The sequence below is a fragment of the Saccoglossus kowalevskii genome, chromosome 13 (assembly GCF_978046115.1).
Source record: "Saccoglossus kowalevskii chromosome 13, keSacKowa6.1, whole genome shotgun sequence".
Lineage (NCBI taxonomy): Eukaryota > Metazoa > Hemichordata > Enteropneusta > Harrimaniidae > Saccoglossus > Saccoglossus kowalevskii.
In genome coordinates, this window is record NC_140653.1 from 9,950,131 (window position 1) to 9,971,902 (window position 21,772).

General features: G+C 34.2%; 1 protein-coding gene across 1 annotated transcript; it reads right to left on the minus strand.

Annotated features, from left to right (window-relative positions):
- Positions 1-274: 274 nt before the first annotated feature.
- Positions 275-21,082, minus strand: LOC100366585 (aldehyde dehydrogenase 1A1-like). The gene is made up of 13 exons (XM_002731158.4): positions 20,836-21,082; positions 11,959-12,063; positions 10,376-10,516; positions 9,619-9,745; positions 8,456-8,646; positions 5,691-5,804; positions 5,062-5,164; positions 4,742-4,926; positions 4,342-4,506; positions 3,411-3,568; positions 2,643-2,717; positions 1,839-1,878; positions 275-752 (listed from the first exon to the last, which is right to left on the minus strand). The coding sequence occupies exons 1-13, from the start codon at positions 20,863-20,865 to the stop codon at positions 720-722; spliced, it is 1,467 nt and encodes a 488-aa protein (XP_002731204.1). The 5' UTR covers positions 20,866-21,082; the 3' UTR covers positions 275-719.
- Positions 21,083-21,772: the final 690 nt, after the last annotated feature.

Here is a 21,772-nt window from a genome sequence, read left to right on the forward strand (position 1 = left end):
CATACCTGTCAGTAAAGTGAGTGGAACACCATGTACCAGTATGTACGTACTTGATTATTAGTAGATCACAGCTGAATGTTTGCTGTATTTACAGTCATCCAGGATGCATCTATGATCTCGGTATCGAAGTACTGTATTCCCAAACCTGTTCTGTTGACGGGTGAATACTAATGGTTTATATAATTTCACACATTAAGTGCCACTGTTGTTTTAACTGCATGTGTATGCAGAATCTTCGAATCTCAGAGTACAGGTAAATACATGACACAGCAAGTGACAGATGATTCATTTATTTTATTTGTATATCAATTCCATAAATTACAAAATGCTTACAGTAAAACAGAACAAAGTGATTGTACTCTTGTGTGTTCGTTACCTAGATATGTATGGCTGTTTCTTTTATGAAACAATTCAGTATTTTTTGACTATCCATGTAAAAAAAAAAAAATGTATATTTATGGTTACGACATAATAGAAATAGATTCCATTTCCAGCTGTCTAGGTGTTAATGCACCTGTGTTAGTGTACACCACCTATTTCAATAACAAAAAACACTATTTTGACCCAGTAATTTACACAGATAGAAAAATATCAGCAAAAAAACTACCGGTAGGAATTAATTGAGATAAACTTTTAGCGATTTAAGCAACATATATTCATTTCTTTATAGCTGTAGGTGACCAATGAGGAGCTTTCAATATTCCTTACATGTATGCATCTCAGCATGTCTTTTGTGGTAGCTTGACCGTCACCTGTAAAACAAAACAAAAAAAAAAAAATAAGCTGGTAACATATCTTTCTCTCCTATCCTCGGGGGCGGAGCTACGTCACAAGACGTTCCACGTTGCTACGACGCGCACCACTGTACATGTATTTCTATGGGATCTGGGCGCGCTGCTGTGGAACGCCGGTCGAAGAGCCGGAAAAACAGTACAAACTAAAATGAGGGGTAATCCGTAACAACCAAATTTATATATGTTGCACATGCAGGCCTAATTTTGTTACACTGTTCAGGGGAAAGTACTGCTTTCTGAGAGTTTTCGACCTTTGTTTTCACCGCAATGGTTGCCAGGCAATGAAAATGCCCAGATGTCTTGAGAATAATGAAGGTTCCCACATACACATACAGAGCGCCCTCTATGGGATTTTTATCATCAATACACAAGGGTTAACATTTGGGAACAAGTTTTTGGTACAATTAGAATTCATCCCTTGCAGCAGTCACTTTGAAAAACGGATGATAGCACAATTTCCTGTAATGATGGGAAACTAGTAGCTTGATTATTGTCTTGATCAAGATTTAAATACAATTTAAGCCACACTGCTGTTCAAACTGCATAATACACAAAGGGGAGGGCCTTGCACAACAACAAATGTTTACAAATTGATAGAAACCAGTTTTTAGAAATCTTCTAAAATCCAGTTTACAGGCAAGCTAGTAAAATCAATTAATTGTCATGGTCAAAGTTTTTTCAATCTGTTTAAAATCCAATGTAGAAAATAGTGTCTAAGAACTGATTAACAGCAAGAAAAATAAAAAAATCAGCATATTCAAACTAAATTACAAATAAATATTATATAAAGGGTCATTAAAATAAAAAATTGGAGCCTCATACCTACTACCTGCCTCATACCTTAATCACATTGAGCTATTTGTGACAATAAAGTACTGTTCTGATCGTGTCAGATTATGGCATTTGAAACATAGTATATGTAGTAAAAACCAAAAAGAGAGCATAAAAACAAAGTACATTAGAATGTGTTGCATTTAGCAATTATGAATTATCACAACTGACATGCTTGTGTATACAAATATGATATTTAAATATTCAAATTACCGTCTTAATTTCAGAATATTCTTCTAGACCATATTCACCCCTGAATACATAAAAAAAATTGTTATCAATAATTGTTAAATATATATCATATCATATTTTGTGCAATTTGGACGATAACATTATGTGAACCAAAACATATCAGTGACATATCATATTAGCCATAGAGGGCGCAGTAACACTAACAGTTAGCATACACAAATAAAATTGATATCGATTCAAGCGTATAGATTCATGTAGGAGTGACACTAAAATCGAGCACTTTAAAAGCACAACGCAATAATGGCTTTAACTCAAATTTCAGCAGAGTGGTTCAGGGCGGTGACAAATTAAAACTTGCACGCCCAGTGGTCTAATAACATTTTTCTTACGGCCTGCCTCAATAAAAACTGTGCAAATACAATTTTACTAAATAATATTATTTACAAAAGAAACAGAGTGCAACAATCTGGAATAGAAAATTTAAATAATTCATTATGTGTGTCTAAAAAATATTGAGTTTTTTGTGGTGCTGACTTGAAATAGAATCGGAAGTGTTTTAAAATATTCTTTAATACAGGGCTGGTAACATTTAAGTTACCTGCCCTAGTGTCTGATAACAACATTTTTACAAATTTCAAAACACTGACTAAGTATACTGCACATATTGAATAAATAAAAGAAAACTAGACTGAAGGTTTGGGTACTGGTGAATTGAACATAACGTTTCATTGTATGCCTGTCCTACCATGGATGATAGGATTTTACAGGGCAATAGTTCAATATAAAACAAAGCACTGTAGCATGTATTACGCAATGTTTACTTACAATTCACGTCCTATTCCAGACATTTTGTAACCACCAAAGGCACTCTGGTGAGTGGTAGGACCCCAAGTATTTATCCTAAAGAATTTCAAATAAAATAAATCAGTATTTCATACGTGACATAGCTTAAAGCAAGATAATAATCCACCAATCAAGAGAAGGGTTATATCTGCCATTTTGTTTACTGTAAAATATTTTATTTTCATTGGAATTAATTTTCCCTATTTTCGCTGAAGAGATGATTCAGTGAAAATAAAATCCAGCGAATATACTTTTTCCCCCTATATTTTACATTCAACTCGTCAAAAATCAGAGCAAATACATTCCATACAAAACACCCAAAATATCTTTTTTGTGAAAGTTAATTCCAGCTAAAATAAAGTATTTTACAGTATTGTGTTTTAGTCTATGTATGGTATGAATTGAGGTTTGAATTGAGCATTCAATGCAGATTTTGTTTTCCCTGAAACCGAAGAGTTGTACGTGAATAAAACCTGTGCTTAGTAAACATAATGCCTTTGTTTAACAATCAACACCACCCTTCTTCTGTAAATGTAAATGAAGGTGCAAAAATTATGTGAACACAAGTTTAATATTTAAACTATAAATTTGTTGGGGACTCAAATCAACAGTGTTTCAAATGTAGCATATGAGGTCATTATAAATTTAATTTCAACCAGTTTCAAATTGTGATTATTGAAAATACAGGTAGGTTAATTATAAAAACAAGAAAACAATTCAACTAAATAAAAACAGTATTAATATATTTACCAGACCGTGCCAGCTTGCAGAGCGTTAGATACAGTTAATGCCTTATCAATGTCCTTGGTAAATACACCAGCAGCAAGTCCATACTTTGTATTGTTGGCCCGTTCAATCACTTCCTCAATCGTTTTGAATTTTAGGATCTGCTGCACTGGACCAAAGATCTGCAAAAAATTACAAAAATGCATCAATTCAGCAATTTAAGCTTCATGAAAAATACCATTTAATTCAATGTACTATGCTTTGTACTTATAAGGGGTGCTGATTACTGATAGCATGGTTGTTGTATACCTGACTTGTAATTGATAGGATCATAGTTGTAAACCTCACAGCACAACAATAAAAGGGCTAGTCAACCTTTACCTAGGGGGAGTAAGCCACTTAATGGGGAGGCCAGCCAAGAGATATTAGATCCAATTCATGGCCGCTGTCATTTATTTTGTCTCTTGAATAGTGTTCAATCTCTCCTATCGTCACACCCAGTGATCAAATTACCATGGTTACATAGGTCAGTAGATGTAATAATGGCAGAGAAAGATACATTATTTGACGGGCAGAACAGGATTTGTGGCTCTCTCACTCTTAATGATACCTGGCTGCTATTTGCATATAAAGGTATATAGATCAAAATTTATTCAATAAGATGAGATTTTGATAGGACTGCCATGAAGTTATTGTGATAGGAAGATATATGGTCACTGAACAGCCCTAGCTGTTAGATAGTTCAAAACATCAAATGTATCTAAGTCGGTTCAAATCAAAAGTACATCACCTAATGACAACTATTTAGATGTAACTTTAAGTAGAAGAAATTTGGTTAAGGTTTTTGATGAAAATAAAAATATCAGAACAAAAAAAAAACACCACTATATATTCATCGTGTATCTCTATATGATAGCTCATTGGGATAAATACAGAAAATTAATCCTTATTTTACCTCTTCTTTTGCAATCCGCATATCATCAGTGACATCAGAAAATACAGTGCTTTCAATAAAATATCCCTTATCGCCATAACGACTGCCTCCACACTGTAGTTTAGCACCTTCTTTTTTGCCGCTTTCAATCATCTCCAATATCCTTTTGAATTGTTCATTGTCAACCTAAAAAAAATTATGGAAATAGAGGATGTTAAATTTCTAAATGGAGTAGTTTGAATATAAAAAAAATTTTAAAATAAAATGTCATAATGATAAAAAAAATTATAAAAGGTCAGATGCAGATGTTTTGAGTTCTTGTAATGCCAAAAAACAATTATACAGCAGTGACGACAACGACTATGACAACATTTTTCTCTTCTACACCTTGGTATTAAAGCTAAAATTAAAATATACATACCTGTGGCCCAGAGTCGGTCTTTTCATCAAAGGGATCTCCAATAACACGTTTCTTGGCCCTTTCAGTACTTTTTCTAACAAATTCATCATAAATGTCTTCCTGTACAAATGTTCGTGTGCCAGCACAGCAGACTTGTCCCATGTTTCTAAATAAAGCTTGATGCCCATACTCTACAGCATTATCCACTTAGAAGATAAACAAAAGGAGCTCCCATCACTTGTCATAATAAATACATGTAAATGGATTTACAAAATGGTGGATTTGATAACTTAATCAGACAAATACAGTAAACAAAAACGTAAGGGTTAAGCAAAACTCACAATCAACATCAGAAAATATTATATTTGGACTTTTTCCACCCAGTTCTAATGTTACTCTCTTTAAGTTAGATTTGGCGGCAGCCGCTTGAATAATTTGTCCAACCTAAAAATAGAATTTTGTATACATATCGTGCAATATATATAGTATGCATCTAATTAATGGGAGTGGGATATTTCGATAACATTACGTATATTCTAGACTTATTACCATGTGACTAAAGTTCAAAATTTCAAATGTCTAAACTTAATAGAAAATCTGTACAGCATGAAGCAAAACTTTGATTAAACTTTTTTTCATTCATTCATCATTTTTTTAAACAAATTTTCGACTAATATTATAATGGCCATTTTCATCTTTTTATTTGCCAGTTAATGGCCAATATTATTCTCGTTTTTTTATACACAAGACAATATTTATCAAATTATTGTCTATTCATTTTGGTCATGTTGCAGTATATGGAACAAATATTGGCCAATTTTTTTTTAATATAATTACAAAATAGTTGAATTAAAATTTGAATACTATTACAATGTTCTACCAAATTGACAAAAATCGAAAAAATGTAGTGGATTCCCCAAAACTTAACAATTCGAGCAGTTTTAGTAGAATATGTGTAAATAGAACTGACCTCAGTAGATCCAGTGAATGCTACTTTATCGACATCCATATGTTCAGTGATAGCAGCACCAGCTGTGGGACCGTATCCTGGTACAATGTTCACAACTCCTGGTGGGAAACCCGCCTGCAAATATATCCAAATATCTTTATTTACAGTCTTCAATTGTATTCGGAATTATGTAAGGATCTGACTGACGAGACTAAGGTATAGACCATAGATTGCATTCTGGGATACATGCCGAATTTTCTGATAAGACTAAAAGTATAGCACTAGGAATTGCATTCTGGGATACATGCGGAATTTACTGAGGAGACTAAGGTATAGCACTAAGGATTGTATTCTGGGATACATGCCGAATTTACCGATAAGACTAAGGTATAGCACTAAGGATTGCATTCTGGGATACATGCTGAACTTACTGATGAGACTAAGGTATAGCACTAAAAAATGCATTCTGGGATACATGCTGAATTTACTTAGGAGACTAAGGTATAGCACTAAGGATTGCATTCTGGGATACATGCTGAATTTAATGAGGAGACTAAGGTATAGCACTAAGGATTGCATTCTGGGATACATGCTGAATTTACTGACGAGACTAAGGTATAGCACTAAGGATTGCATTCTGGGATACATGCTGAATTTACTGACGAGACTAAGGTATAGCACTAAAAATTGCATTCTGGGATACATGCAGAATTTACTGAGGATACTAAGGTATAGCACTAAGGATTGCATTCTGGGATACATGCCAAATTTACTGATGAGACTAAGGTATAGCACTAAGGATTGCATTCTGGGATATATGCTGAATTTACTGATGAGACTAAGGTATAGCACTAAGGATTGCATTCTGGGATACATGCCAAATTTACTGATGAGACTAAGGTATAGCACTAAGGATTGCATTCTGGGATATATGCTGAATTTACTGATGAGACTAAGGTATAGCACTAAGAATTGTATTCTGGGATATATGCTGAATTTACTGATGAGACTAAGGTATAGGACTAAGAATTGTATTCTGGGATACATGCCGAATTTACTGATGAGACTAAGGTATAGGACTAAGAATTGCATTCTGGGATATATGCTGAATTTACTGATGAGACTAAGGTATAGGACTAAGAATTCCATTCTGGGATATATGCTGAATTTACTGATAAGAGTAAGGTATAAGACTAAGAATTGTATTCTGGGATACATGCCGAATTTACTGATAAGACTAAGGTATAGCACTAAAAATTGCATTCTGGGATACATGTGAAATTTACTGATAAGACTAAGGTATAGCACTAAGGATTGTATTCTGGGATACATGCCGAATTTACTGATAAGACTAAGGTATAGCACTAAGGATTGTATTCTGGGATACATGCTGAATTTACTGATAAGACTAAGGTATAGCACTAAGGATTGTATTCTGGGATACATGCCGAATTTACTGATGAGACTAAGGTATAGCACTAAGGATTGTATTCTGGGATACATGCTGAATTTACTGATAAAACTAAGGTATAGCACTAAGAATTGCATTCTGGGATACATGCTGAATTTACTGATAAGACTAAGGTATAGCACTAAGGATTGTATTCTGGGATACATGCCGAATTTACTGATGAGACTAAGGTATAGCACTAAGGATTGCATTCTGGGATACATGCCGAATTTACTGATGAGACTAAGGTATAGCACTAAGGATTGTATTCTGGGATACATGCCGAATTTACTGATGAGACTAAGGTATAGCACTAAGGATTGCATTCTGGGATATATGCTGAATTTACTGATGAGACTAAGGTATAGCACTAAGGATTGTATTCTAGGATACATGCTGAATTTACTGATAAGACTAAGGTATAGCACTAAGGATTGTATTCTGGGATACATGCCGAATTTACTGATAAGACTAAGGTATAGCACTAAGGATTGCATTCTGGGATATATGCTGAATTTACTGATGAGACTAAGGTATAGCACTAAGAATTGTATTCTGGGATATATGCTGAATTTACTGATGAGACTAAGGTATAGGACTAAGAATTGTATTCTGGGATACATGCCGAATTTACTGATGAGACTAAGGTATAGGACTAAGAATTGCATTCTGGGATATATGCTGAATTTACTGATGAGACTAAGGTATAGGACTAAGAATTCCATTCTGGGATATATGCTGAATTTACTGATGAGACTAAGGTATAGGACTAAGAATTGCATTCTGGGATATATGCTGAATTTACTGACGAGACTAAGGTATAGCACTAAGGATTGTATTCTGGGATACATGCTGAATTTACTGACGAGACAAAGGTATAACACTAAGGATTGCATTCTGGGATACATGCTGAATTTACTGATGAGACAAAGGTACAGCACTATTGCATTCTGGGATACATGCTGAATTTACTGACGAGACAAAGGTACAGCACTAGGAGTTATGTGAAACTGAATATAGCCAGACCAAGACAGTGTAATAATAATTCTTTATTTGATAACAGCGCCCTCCCAGGAATCAAACAAACAAGTAATGGTATGCAAATGATGTCATCCAGGGTCAAAGACCTGTTCCTTTTTGTGGCAAATATAAAAAATCTGATATTCAACAGAATTAAATCATAACAGTTTAAATATTAACATTGATTTGCATACTGTGAAATATTTAAAAAGCTTTTTTGTAGGTAATCCTCCTTCCATACTTTTTTTAATTTCAAAATGACACCAAACCAAAAAATCACATTGCATAGCCTCATGGGATATATAATTTCACTAACCTCTTTAATGAGTGAAGCGGCATACAATGCGGTAAGCGGTGTTTGCTCTGCAGGTTTGACTATACATGTACATCCACAGCAGAGTGCCGGAGCAAGCTTGAAGAAGATGAGAGTGAATGGAAAATTCCATGGAATGATCAATCCACACACGCCGACAGGTTCATGACGAGTGTAACAGAAAAAAGAACCATCTAGGAAAAAATAATAAGAATCAAAACAATGTATCAGAAAAAGAAATTATGTAATCAATTTGTCTCAATAGCCACTAAAATTATATATGCAATAAAAAAAGGTGCAAAGATGCATCTGTTTTTGTTGCTTTTTTCTGTGGAATTATTCTTCCTTTCATTTTCAATATTTCACTAAAACCCCACAAAAATCGAATACCGCTTTTGCTCTACTAGTAGCACATGCACTCACAAAAATGACAGTAATGTGTCAAAGGTCATATTAAGTCATAGTTTTAAAGATTCAGTATACTATAGATGCAGTTGTTAACTCCCGTACTGTGAAATACTTTATTTTCGCTTGGAATTAATTTTATTATTTTTGCTGAAAGAGTGATGCAGTGAAAATAAAATCCAGCAAATATACCTTTTTTTCTTGATACTTTACATTCAACTTATCAGTGAAAGTCAGTGAAAATAAATTCCATACAAAACACTTAAAAAGTCTTTTTCATCAAAAATTAATTCCAGCTAAAATGAAGTATTATACAGTATTTGAGAATGCCATGCTGATTAGTCGGATCAAGGCAATGAACTGTGTATGTTACTCAGCTGCATCTCAGTGAATGATGTTACATCAGGGAGACAGAATTTCTTATACCCTTAAGTTGCAATAAAGAAATGTCTATTGTTCATTTACAGGTGGTTCTATTAGAGATGCACTTCTAATAGAACAAATACAGTATACTGTAAACTAATTAATGATTCACTGGTTTTTAATTTTGCTATTTTCGTATACAAGTAAAATTGGCTAAATCAAATCTACCTGAACATATAAAATAACAATAGAATTCTTTGTTTCTCTGCCAAATTTGTGAACTTAAAACCCAGTGAAATTAGTCGAAAGAGCAAACTAGTGAAATTGACTGGTTTTACAGTAAATACACTTCGCTGACTGCTATGACATCATCAAAGTGCAACCATCTAATCACTCACCTATTGGTATTGTTTTTCCATGGATTTTATCCGCATAACCAGCATAATAACGACACATAGTTGCTGCCCTGGACATATCTCCTACAGCTGTTGTATACGGCTTCCCATTGTCTAGCGTTTCTAATTTCTATCAAAATCAAATAAGGAAACTGGTTCATATGACATACAATCAGTGGCTGCCAATTTTTCAAAATTATCCCACATAATATGACAATTTTCAAAATATTAAAAAAGTAACCAGTATTTTTAGATTATGTAAATGAATAAAGTATAATGAATAAAATAAAATTTCCATATTTTTTTTTTTATTTTGTAAAGAAATATCTGAAGACGTGTTGATGTTGTCATCATTAATGTTTCCCATAGTAAACCTTAAGCTTTTTAATTTAGATATATTTAAATACATACACATTTATTAATTTTCAAAAAATGCGCCCTCTAGTGACAGAATCATAATGTAAATAAATGAATAGGAAAGAGTACATTTCAGAATTGTTAGTTCTATTGTTTGTTACATATACCGGTAGACACTTAAAAGTTGCTAAAAAAATATTTTTTAAATCAGCTGGCAAGATTTTTTAACAAATATTTCATTCATTTTCAACTTTCACACATTTACTGTTATTGACCCTATTTGACCATTTTTGTCTTGAATTAAAAATAAATTTGGGCATCTCTGCAGCGACTCATTGCAACTACATTGTAGTTAAAGTTGTCTTAAATAAATATTTTCATCTAAGAAACTACATCCCCTTACTGCCAGGTATTCTGTATCTCTATCAATTAGGTCAGCCAGCTTGTACAGCAGCCTTCCTCTTGCCGATGCATCCATCGTACGCCATGGTGCCCCAAGTTTAAACGCTTCTCTTGCCGCTTTTACTGCAAGGTCTATATCAGCCTGAAAAAAGGATTAGAGTAAAACTCTGTGAAAATTATAATGGTCATAATTCTATCAGGCATGTATTACATTGATATAAATAATATAATAAAGAAAAACAACATCGGCAGGTAATATGTTATAATGCAGACACCACCAACAATATAGTTCTATTCATAGTCAATCTGATTAAAATCTGGTGTATTTTTTTATTTTATTTTATATATAATTTATTTTACTTTTACTATTTTTACTATATTACTATATTATTTTGTTTTTTATGTTTTTTGTTACGTACTTGTGATTCGGTATTTTTTTTAAACTATTGCAGCATACATCAGAACCAATGCCTATGTAACGAGATTTCAACGAGACCTCTCACTGATTTAGTCAACGAATCACAGACCTCCGTCTATAGCACACCAGATTACATCAGTAGTCAGAGTCGGGTCAGGTCATAAACACACTCAAATAAAATGGTGGATTATACCAATGTTAGTCGTGAAAATGATCGGGAGAAACACAGCTTTTCAGTAAGTTTATCATTATAAAATGAATTGTCATTTCAGCTCAGCAGCCAATCAGCGACGGCCTTACAGTCAGGTGACAATTTCGGTTTTAAATACCCCAGGAAAGTGTTCTATGTTCTTCGTGTAATTAGGTCTTCATATGCAAGGGATTTTTCCACAAAAAAACGCCGAATTCAGTCGAATTTTGTTATCGGTTGGCTTAATATAACCCCAGCGGATCGCATTTTTGTGAAAGATTGGTATTTTTGTCCTGATTTGTGGGAATCTGAAAACGCGTTTCACAACTTGTCTCTTATTTAGTTTTATGCTGCATTCAAAATGGCGGCCCCCTATAGTAAATATCGTATTTATTTTATTATCACGTGTGCATCAGCTGACTGTGGCAATACCCTACCTTCTTTTTAAGCAGAAATAAAATAATAAAACACATAATGAGTGCTTAAAGCGACAATAACTGATTTTGAACATTTTCTTTTGTTTTAAATAGAACCTCATAAACATGACCAAATTTTACTGAAAATTTTGTTTTAGACACAATTTCATGGGCAAAGTCAACCCTAAACACTACTAATGTCATAATGTCACATAAAATGCGACGTGAAAACTAAAGATTGAGTACCAGGGTAGTCGTCATTGAGAAATCAATCATGTGATGGGAACCTGAGAGCACTATTATGAAAATTAAAACATAACATTTTTGGTGAGACAGTGAGAGGCCATTAGAGAGAGGCTTAGCCCCTTAAAGATGACATTGTATTTGACATTTCGTTCAGGGCCCTCCATAAAATTGTCATTTTATACCATATTCTTGGGGTTTGCTTAATAAAAGTGGATCTCAAAAAAAGACAATAGATGGCGTCAAACATTACCAATAAAAACTTCAATAAAAAAAAAATCAGCTGAAGTGTGTATATATTTTTGTTAATGTTTTACCTTATCTCCTTCCTGTACATCACATATCTTCTCTTCATTACAGGGATTTATGGTGGGAAACGTCTTACCACTCACAGAATTCACAAACTCATTGTTGATGAAAATCTTTGGAGAAAAAAATATATGCATTGTAAGAATGGTACAATGTACTATATTATTATGCACTGGGTTTTATTAATGTTTGTTTCACTGATCAATAGCACATACACTCACCTAAATTACAGACTGAAAAATTTTTAAGATCAAAATAACTTGTATTTCAATGATTAAGTACCGTATACAACAAATTTGTTTCTTGGTTAATAAGTGCTTTTTTGAAAATTTGCCTTTAATATAGCAAGTACCCCCCCGGTAGGTACGTTATATATGGTATAAATTTAAAAGCCAGTGGCTATTCGAAATTAATAATATCGTTCTGCGCATGTACGACATTTGTGTTGATAAACATTGATTTTTCCACAAACCAACGTGCTCTTCTAAAGTAAATCGGAGTTTTGAACTGGGTGTGACGTGAACCAGTTGCCACCAGCGACTTCTTCGATACCTTCCAATCACCAAAGAAATTACCCCATTAAAGCTTGGTAACGTCTCAGTTTGTACTCGTTGATCTGCACAACAGTCAAAGCCGCCATCTTTGTTTATATGAGTCCCATATCTCAGGCATATGTGGTGCGATGACTACTGCCCTTTAAATATTCCCAAACTACGATTTTCTTTCAATCAAAAAACTTTTTAAACGCTGTATTTTCCTGATAAACATTTTTATGTCACAACATTCACCAGTTTTCACATGTTTATTACCAAACGCTTCAGCGTGGTATTAAGATTTTGTTTTCAGGCTTGGGTGGTACCAAGGTGGAAAATGGTTGCACATATGGGGGGTAATTCCTGGAATTGCAATAGAGAGGGTTCAGGCCGAAATACATATATATAGTGTTTCCATGTTTCGTCTGATATTTCTGTGGTATTCTGCTGCTGTAAATAATGCAAGATTTGTTCCGAAATTCAGTGTGTTGTGTGCACTCCAGGGTTATTCGTTTTTTTGCTCAAAACACCCCTATTTTTTAATGGGAGAGTCGAATAGTTTCACTCCCACTGGGAAATCTGCATTGTTACTTGAATGAGAGCTAACTAAACACATTTTCCAGACCGGCGAAAGTGTATGCAACAGCCAATGTTAACAGCCTGTCACGTGATTTTAGTCTGATTGTCAACATCAAAAGAGGCTAATCCATTTACGCAGGTAAAACTGGGAATAGAATATGTGAGGGATTGTATCAACAGAGATGTGTATAATGAAAAGTAACATCTATCCTTCTTTTGCATCGCTGAGCATTTCTGTTTTAGTATACTGGTTTGAAAATGTTGAATTTGCATGATTTGCAATGTGTTTTTTTACTGAAACTCCCCTATTGATCGAATCCCGGGTTTGAAAGAGAACGGCACACCACGTGATTCGTTTGAATACAATGGTGAAGGCACGCAAGCATGACTTACGTTGTCAGCAGTAGTCGCTGAGCTTCACGCTACAACTTCACTTGTGATGTTGCTTGTTAGCCGTGGATTGAATTAATCTTGATTACCGGTTAAAATGTTGCTTATTTGGCGTTGGTGATCTTTATTTGGAACTGGGTAACGTCGCCAGCAGAAACCTCCTGCGATTTTGATGTTGATGGTTGCGCCTCCATGGCAATCGCTAATTTTACTGCGGGTGGATCTTCCAAGAGCCCTTCGGGGTTTATAAAACTCATTCAACATACATAAAGTTCTCTCAGTCATAGTAGTCCATGTGATGTACACTTAATATGCCAAACATGTTGCTGAACGATTTTGCCAATGAAAACAAGCCGGTTGGCGATCCACTCCACTAAAAAAAAACTAGCAATATGTTTTCGGCTGTTGCCATGGTAGGACATGAACGTGAAGCTAACGTCGGTTTATAACTAAAACCGGGCACCGTATACAAAGTTCGCAAAAAAACATTCAGTCCTTAGAAGTCATTTTATTTTATTGCTAGGACGTATGCTGTTGTTAGGGATTGGTCAGTTACTTCGGCCTGGGGGTGGATCAGTAGGGGGGGGGGGGTACCCTGATTTTGATTTTGCGAATGGGGGGGGGGGTCACCCTGTTTTCCACAATTCACACACGCGCTTATGCATATATTTTTTTAAATTTTATTTCAGAACAATAGATTAAAAAGTTAATCGTACAAATGTGTTCTTAATAATAACTATTACCCATATTGCCTATAAATTTGTTGATGCAAAAAATGTTATAGGCTAAATATTTTGGGGTTGAAGTTGACAAATAACTAACAGATTATGCAATGCGGCAGAGCCCCATGCAATTATACAGTTAAGTTTTGAACACATCCCAAGTCCATGTGATATCAGATTATTTTATTTAAAGTCTGAAGTCACCATTGTATAAGATATTTACTGGATTTATCCAATTGTAGCTGGAGACGGAAAAACACAGCAATTAGTACAAAGAGCAGTGACAGTTTTTGTTCAGCAAATCAAAAAAGTTAAATGGATTCATGTATATGAATAAATAGTTTTTTTTTGTTTTTTTAACTTTTAAATATGCATATTTTGCTCTGTAAAATACCAAAATCCAACACAAATTTATACAAAAATCAAAGTGTCCTTTGTTTTCATAAGCACAGACTGTGCTTCAGGTGTAAAGCTTTCCTGGTCTATAAGATATGAAAGATATATTAAATCCAAATTAGTTTTCAAACCGCCTAGATTCAAATCCTCTTTTCCTATCTTATAAGGGCGTTTATCAAGTGAGTACTCCACAGCTTTGTTTTTATTTACTATCTTTAGCAGCATAGATTTCCCTACTTCCTGCAGCCTTTTCTGTAGTCGTTTTTTGGCTTTATGCTTCCCCTCCCCTCCTAAGGTGACTGGTCTATTAAATGCAAACACTAAAAATTACGGCAAACCATGATATTTTCAATGCACATCATACGTTTGTAATCATGTCAGAGCCAAAACTGTTAATGTTTCTTTGTTTTTCGGGGGGGTCAGCATGTTTTAAAATATAATGTTAGGGGGTCGCCCACTTTTCTTTGTTGATAGGGGTGGGTCAACTGAGATTTACAGCTGACAAAATGGAATCTGCCGACACCCCCCCCCAGGCCAGAGTAACTGAACAATCCCTTAAATTTATTATTTCCAACCGATAGTATTTTCTAGATTGCAGGCAGCATTTACAGTTCATTCAAAATTCAAAGTTGCGTCTGGATTACGTTGATACAGTGTAACAATGTCGGCGTCGGTGATCTCTTACCGGTGTGCAACGTAGCCAAAATAAAAGGCATGAATACAAGACTAGTGGGAGGTAATAAATTTGGGGTCGAAAGTATTCAAAAAACAGTTTTTGGCTGTTGCCATGGTAGCTGTGGACCAGGATTGTTTTGCCAATTAGTGACGGTACGTCCTGCCTGTCAATTATAAACAAAATTAGCCAAGCCAAAAAAAATCTCAGTAAATTGTTGCCCACACTCAAGCGGATTAGAATGAGCTACGTCCATGCTTTTTAATCATAGAAATGTAGGGTGTGATACATTTGGCGTGAAGGTATTAAAAAATTCAGTTGTTGGCTGTTTCCATGGAAACGGTGGTCAGAATTTGTTTTCAGATTTTACCAATAGTAACTTTGTGCCCACACTCAAGCTGAGCAAAATGAGCTATGTCTGAGGTGTTGTATCCACAATTTGTACAGTAAGAGATACATTTCCTGATAACTAGGGTGAAGGTGTGACCTACCTGCTAAGTTTGAGCGAAATCGGCCAAGCCAAACAAATCACAGAAGAATTAATACGTGAAAACACTAGAAATCACACACACACACACACACAGATACACAAAATTAAAGTGATTTTAAGGGCAATCCAAGTGGAGCGAATCGCCAATACCATGTTCATTTGCATATTGACCGTGAAAATACCAAAAACATCATTGCATGGGTGATATGCAAATTAGTTTTAGTCAAAATAAGTTACTGCTTAGAAGTACCATTACTGTTGTTCAAATTTCATTTCACTCGGCAAATATATTCATGTACCCAAACGTAAAGTATCGTACTTCTAAATATTGTTTATTTCTGCTATGTTTCGAAAAACGCTACTCTTGAACGGACTACTTTATTCGCTCTCAGACCTCATTTGCATATGGGGTGTGGAAGTACCGATTTTGATTTCAGGGACGAATCAAAATAAACTGCAGTATATTTGTAATAATGTGGAATACTTCCTTTCACTGTGAACATTTTTCCGCTAAAATAAATTCCAGTGAAAATGCCATTTCCTTCATACTCTATTGAGACTTGACACAGCACAGTGAAAATTTGATTCACACCGTATGCTTGAAAACTTTTCATCGAAAATAAATTAAGTGAAATTCTGTGTGATTTCATGAGAGTTGAAAATGAAAAAAATATATGACACCCAACCCTACCACTCCCTACACAATGTAACCACACCTCCAAAACATCCTTTCACCAGTGTATTCTATTTGAATTCATTAGAAATTTAAATAAACAAATTATATGACAACGAACTTAATTATAATTTCAACCTCTAGTTCAGCACTGATTAAATAAACTACCTCGTCTTTATGCCAACTTGAAGTTATTCAATGCCTACACCAGTGACTTCTATGTTTCAATTCCAGGAATTTCACTTTCTATTAATTGTATGGGAGTGCCAGTCTTTTATTTTCTATTGTAATGTCAATTTCTTGTGATTACTCGGAAAATGAAGCTGTAACCACAGACCACAGTGCTGCAACTAAATCCTGGTATAAGCACCGGTTAGGCAGTCTTGAACTATGCATGTGAAGCCAGCTGAGAGGTATATCCAATCCTATAGATTTCTCATTGTTTGGTAACTATTTGCTGCAAATGCAACAAAAATCAATATAAAAATATTACCCACACAGCATTCTACAGGTTACTTGTATATTTTCTATAATTTCTTCATTGAATCTGGTGCAAATAATCAAATTCCCATCAATGATAGGTCTTAATAAACAAATTTAAAACAATATGGAAACATTTATGCAGGATTATTTTGTAAAAGGTGACAAAAGCTGACAACTTTTTATTGGTATATACGGTATACTGCACATGTATGCAATGCATTATGGGAGATAAACTTCTCATTGTATACCCATACTTTATTTTCACCTGGAATTTATTTTCACTATTTTTCTGAATAAATGAATCAGTGAAAATAAAATCCGTATGAAACTACCAAAATGACAAAATTAATTAATTCAAGTATTTTACAATATAACAAGTGTAATGGAAAACAATTATTATGGTGGAAACTCACTATGAAGTTGAATGTAACTTAGGATTCATATAGAGTATTAATAATAATGACTTTTTCATCCCATGTAATAATAATAATAATAATCTTTATTGAAATTGTATCCCCGAGTGGGATCTTATTTGAAATACAATAAAGTAACAAAAAAACAAAAAAAAAAAACAAAGAGTAACAACAAGACAATCACAAACATTTGAATGAAGAGAAAAAAGAAGAAAAAAATTTAAATTATGTGGTGGTTGGTTGAGGCATCTGGCATTTTAGGATTTTTTTCTTGTTGTAATTTGAAACACGTATGGATGAATTTTCCTAGCTCAATGATTGTTTTGTCATTTTTCCCGAATGGCTGCCATTTTCATCAAAAACAAATAAAATCACAAAATTCAAACATGTCATCAACCGGATCTTGGACATGACTTCACTAATTTCATTCAAACTTGGCAATGACATCAGTCATAGTGGGTTACTGATGTACTTCCTTTTTTTCATGATTCAATTCAAAATAGCCAACTGGTGGGCATTTTTTTTTTCAAGAGCGTGCATGTTGATGGTTGATGGCACCAGTGTGCAAGATCAGTGAAAGTAATGTTGATGATACCATGTGGTCTTCCTTTGGCCAAGTTTTAACCAATTTTGTCTCCCAAACTAATGCTGTTTGTCTGTATCATTTTCTCTAGCATGCATGGCTACTGAGCATATGAACATCACATCTGATGCGCGACTGCTGCAAATCAGTTTTGCAAGTGAAAAAAATTGCTGACTTTTGACTGTCATGTGCATCCCGCTGTTCGTCATTTCTTGTGCATGCTTGAATCAATTTTTCTTTTTTTCTTTCAAAGTTGGTACATCACAAGTCATGATACATGTGAACATCGCATTGTTTTATTTTGTTGACCTTCAACTGACAGTCATTAATTGTCTCAAATATCAACAACATTTGTCATTAATAGTTTCTGGGGCATGCCTTGACCAATTTCATTCAAACTTAGTTTTTATACCCATTTCACGCACATGTGTAGTTAATATGCTAAGTACTTTCCCAATATTTAAAAATAATCTGACTATGCTTTTCATTCAAAACGTCATGACAGGGACTGCTGGGTATATGTTATTGACAATGACTTGTAGTACTGTGGAATACTTTATTTTCGCTGGAATTAATTTTCGCTGAAAAGGCTTTTGGGGCATTTTGTATGGAATTTATTTTCACTGATTTTTGATGAGTTTAATGTAAAATATAGGAAAAAAAGTATATTCGCTGGATTTTATTTTCACGGAATCATCCCTTCAGCGAAAATAGCGAAAATAAATTCCAAGCGAAAATAAAGAATTCTACATATATCTGTTAGGTGTTCATCATTCATCCTAAAGTTGCTTTTATTGTGTATTTAATATCTTTTATCATGATTTCTCGTTCCTCCTTTTATAGATTACAGTTGAGAAGAAAATGTTTTTTGTTTTAATTTCCTATTTGTCAAAACTAGGCAAATTCGGTCCTCAGCTAAAAGGTCATTATATCTACCCCTTTCAATTTGACTGTAATGAGCACTTATTCTGAGTTTTGTCATATCAACACTATGGTTTGGATTTTTGATTGTGGTGAGATAATTTTCATATGCAAATTATGTTTTAATTTTCCTATAGGTTCGTAGCTTGTTTTTATGGTTTACACTTTTATTGTCATCATGTAATGGTTCTGTGCTATGTTTTTCAAAGGATTGTTATGGTTTGCGCATTACTGTTTCAGTTTTTTGTCATCCTAAGATTTATGGTTTTTCCAAATATTTCCCATATTTAAATTTTCTAAAATTTGTTTTATGTCTGTTACCCAGTTGTCTTTTTCTTTTTATCAAGGTGTATTCCAAGATTGTAAGCTTCATGCACTAGCAAATTTGGGTTATAATTATTTATTTTAATCCAATATTCGATCATATTTTTTAAGCTTGTTGCTAGGACTGGTTATCTACCCAACTCCAGTAGACTAGCCAAGTTAATTGCTTTGCTATTTACTTTTAGAAGTTATTTGCAGAAATGTATTTGTACTGTTTCCATTGGTGTAGACAGATTTGTTGATGTTCTTGTTCATCCAAATTTCTCTGCAGTAAATCATAAAAGGTTTTACAATTGCATCAAAAAGTATGTTTTGATTGGAATCAGTTTTTCTGAGAATAGCATTTGTTTTATTTTGAAACATGCCTTTATTGCTCTAGCTGTTGGGTCTTCTTGGGCTCCGTTGAATTTTCCTGATTTGTGTATAGTTAAATACAGAGATATGTGTAGGTTTTTGTTTATAATAATAATAATAATTTCATTTATTCCACTACAATGAAAGTTAACAAATCATTTTAGGCTATTATGTAATAAATTTTAAAAAACAGTAACAAAAATAGAAGTTAAAGAAAATTAAGATAAATGCAGTTTAAAATGGCAAATTAGCCTGAGATAGTGTAGTGATATACAATGATATACAGTGATATACAATTATGTATAAGTCACAGTCCCTCTATATAGAGGGACTGTGGATAAGTACATGTCTATGTGTCATGTTTCTTGAAACAAAGTTTTAAGTATTTAGTCACATGCTTGATTAATTTATGTTCTTTTGTATTAATACTAGTTTTGAATTTGTTTATATTGTTTTCTGATTGTATATGTATATGAATAAATAATGTCACCATTCAAACAGAGCTGACAGGAATTTTATGTTTGGAAAATCATTTGATGGAATATAAAAAAATAAATGCTGGCCAATCACATCATCTTGTAACAGTTATCAAACCCAACATATGCCACCATCTACCGAGTACATGTATTTAAGTCTGAGGAAAGCAGAGACTGTACAGGGATGGTCTGCCAGTAAAAGACCCTGGATTTTGGGGTGGGTGGTGTGGTAATGACAGTGCACAATTTTGGACAAAGAAATTGCTTCACAGCTCGTCTTATGCAAATACCGGTCAGTCAAAACGTGTGTTAGTTGCAGATTTATGTCCAACTTTTATCTGATTAGAATCAGTAGGTGGTGGCTCAGTAACTGCTTTAAATAATTTCTACAATTATGTATTAATAAAACACCTGATTCTGTACTACCTTTTAATTGCCTTTTAATTAATCTGTTATTTTAATTTTTTGATTATCCTCTTTACATTTTTTTTTATTTTACTTGACTATGTTCATCTTCTATAGAAAGAATAATGTCAATAAAGTTATCTTATCTTACAATATAGCGAATATCAGAGTAAATGTGATCTTGCCTTGTTTTTTGCTAAGTTTAAACCTGTGTAAAATAATTCCATCATTTGTTTTTACAAACTGTGCAATGCATTATATTTTTATTATATATCGGTCCATTTTGCGATAGTTAAATTAGGAAGTCGGACCTTGGACCGTATATTTAATCTAACAATTGCAACATCACAGGCGACACGTGTGACTACAGTTTCAACTCTAAAACCCAAAAGCCAATGTTTAACGTAATAATTATAAATGCAAGTTAAATTGTTTCATTAATGTTAATGGGAAATTAAAACGTACACTACCTGTTTGTATTTCACATCCGGAGCACTCATGGTCGGATTGTCCGAGATTCAACGATCACTAACTTTTATAAATTCGAAATTCGAGTCAGTAGATGATCGCAGCAGTTCGAACACGTCTTGGTATAATGTAGTGTACGCTGATATGTTGACCAATACCGAGCAACCTAAAACCGCACTCGCTTCCGTGAATACACAACCAAGGAGCGGACGTTCACAAGTGTAGTCTGGTCTCCTGCTCCAATTTCAACGCCGAGGGCGGTTAAGATAATGCCGCCCTCGGCGTTGAAATCGGGGCAGGGGACCAACCAGACTATCACAGGTCAACCCAATTCAAGGCTCATTCCTCAGCTCCTGAGAGCGAGGTTATTTGTAGTTATGTTGGCAATCGCCGCTGTGTCTGTGGAAGTACTATGGGAGATTGCATGATGGGAGTAAAAAGCCTTTTGATTAGTAAAATAATTTTTACAAAAGTGAAAACTAGAGTGACTGTGAAATAAAGGTTGCTTTTAAATATTAAATATCATGGAATCTGGATGAAATAATGAAAAGAAATTGAACTGGTTTTATTCCTCAGCTCCTGAGAGCGAGGTTATTTGTAGTTATGTTGGCGATCGCATCTGTGTCTGCGGAAGTACTATGGGAGATTGCATGATGGGAGTGAAAATTCTTTTGATCAATAAAATAATTTTAGAAAAGTGAAAACTAGAGTGACTGTGAAATAAAGGTTGGTCATGGAATCTGGATGAAATAATGAAAAGAAATTGAACTGGTATGAAAGGGAGGTAAATGTAGCTAGAATGCAAGGTCAAATTCCGGGGGTCAAAATACGCCACAATGCATTCATCATTGCGGCTGCAAAGTGACAACAACTATGGATGCGTGAATGGCCGGGAAAAAAACATGCAAATTCTGTGCTTCAGTAACAGTATTTGCTGCT

Bases quoted from the DNA above. Each gene is read 5' to 3' on its own strand.
- LOC100366585 (XM_002731158.4), bottom strand. From the start codon at position 20,865: ATGAGTGCTCCGGATGTGAAATACAAACAG. The intron at 4,927-5,061 runs GTGAGTTTTGCT...TTATCTTCTAAG, and splicing joins AATATTTTCTGATGTTGATT to TGGATAATGCTGTAGAGTAT. The intron at 2,718-3,410 runs GTAAATATATTA...GAAATTCTTTAG, and splicing joins CTGCAAGCTGGCACGGTCTG to GATAAATACTTGGGGTCCTA.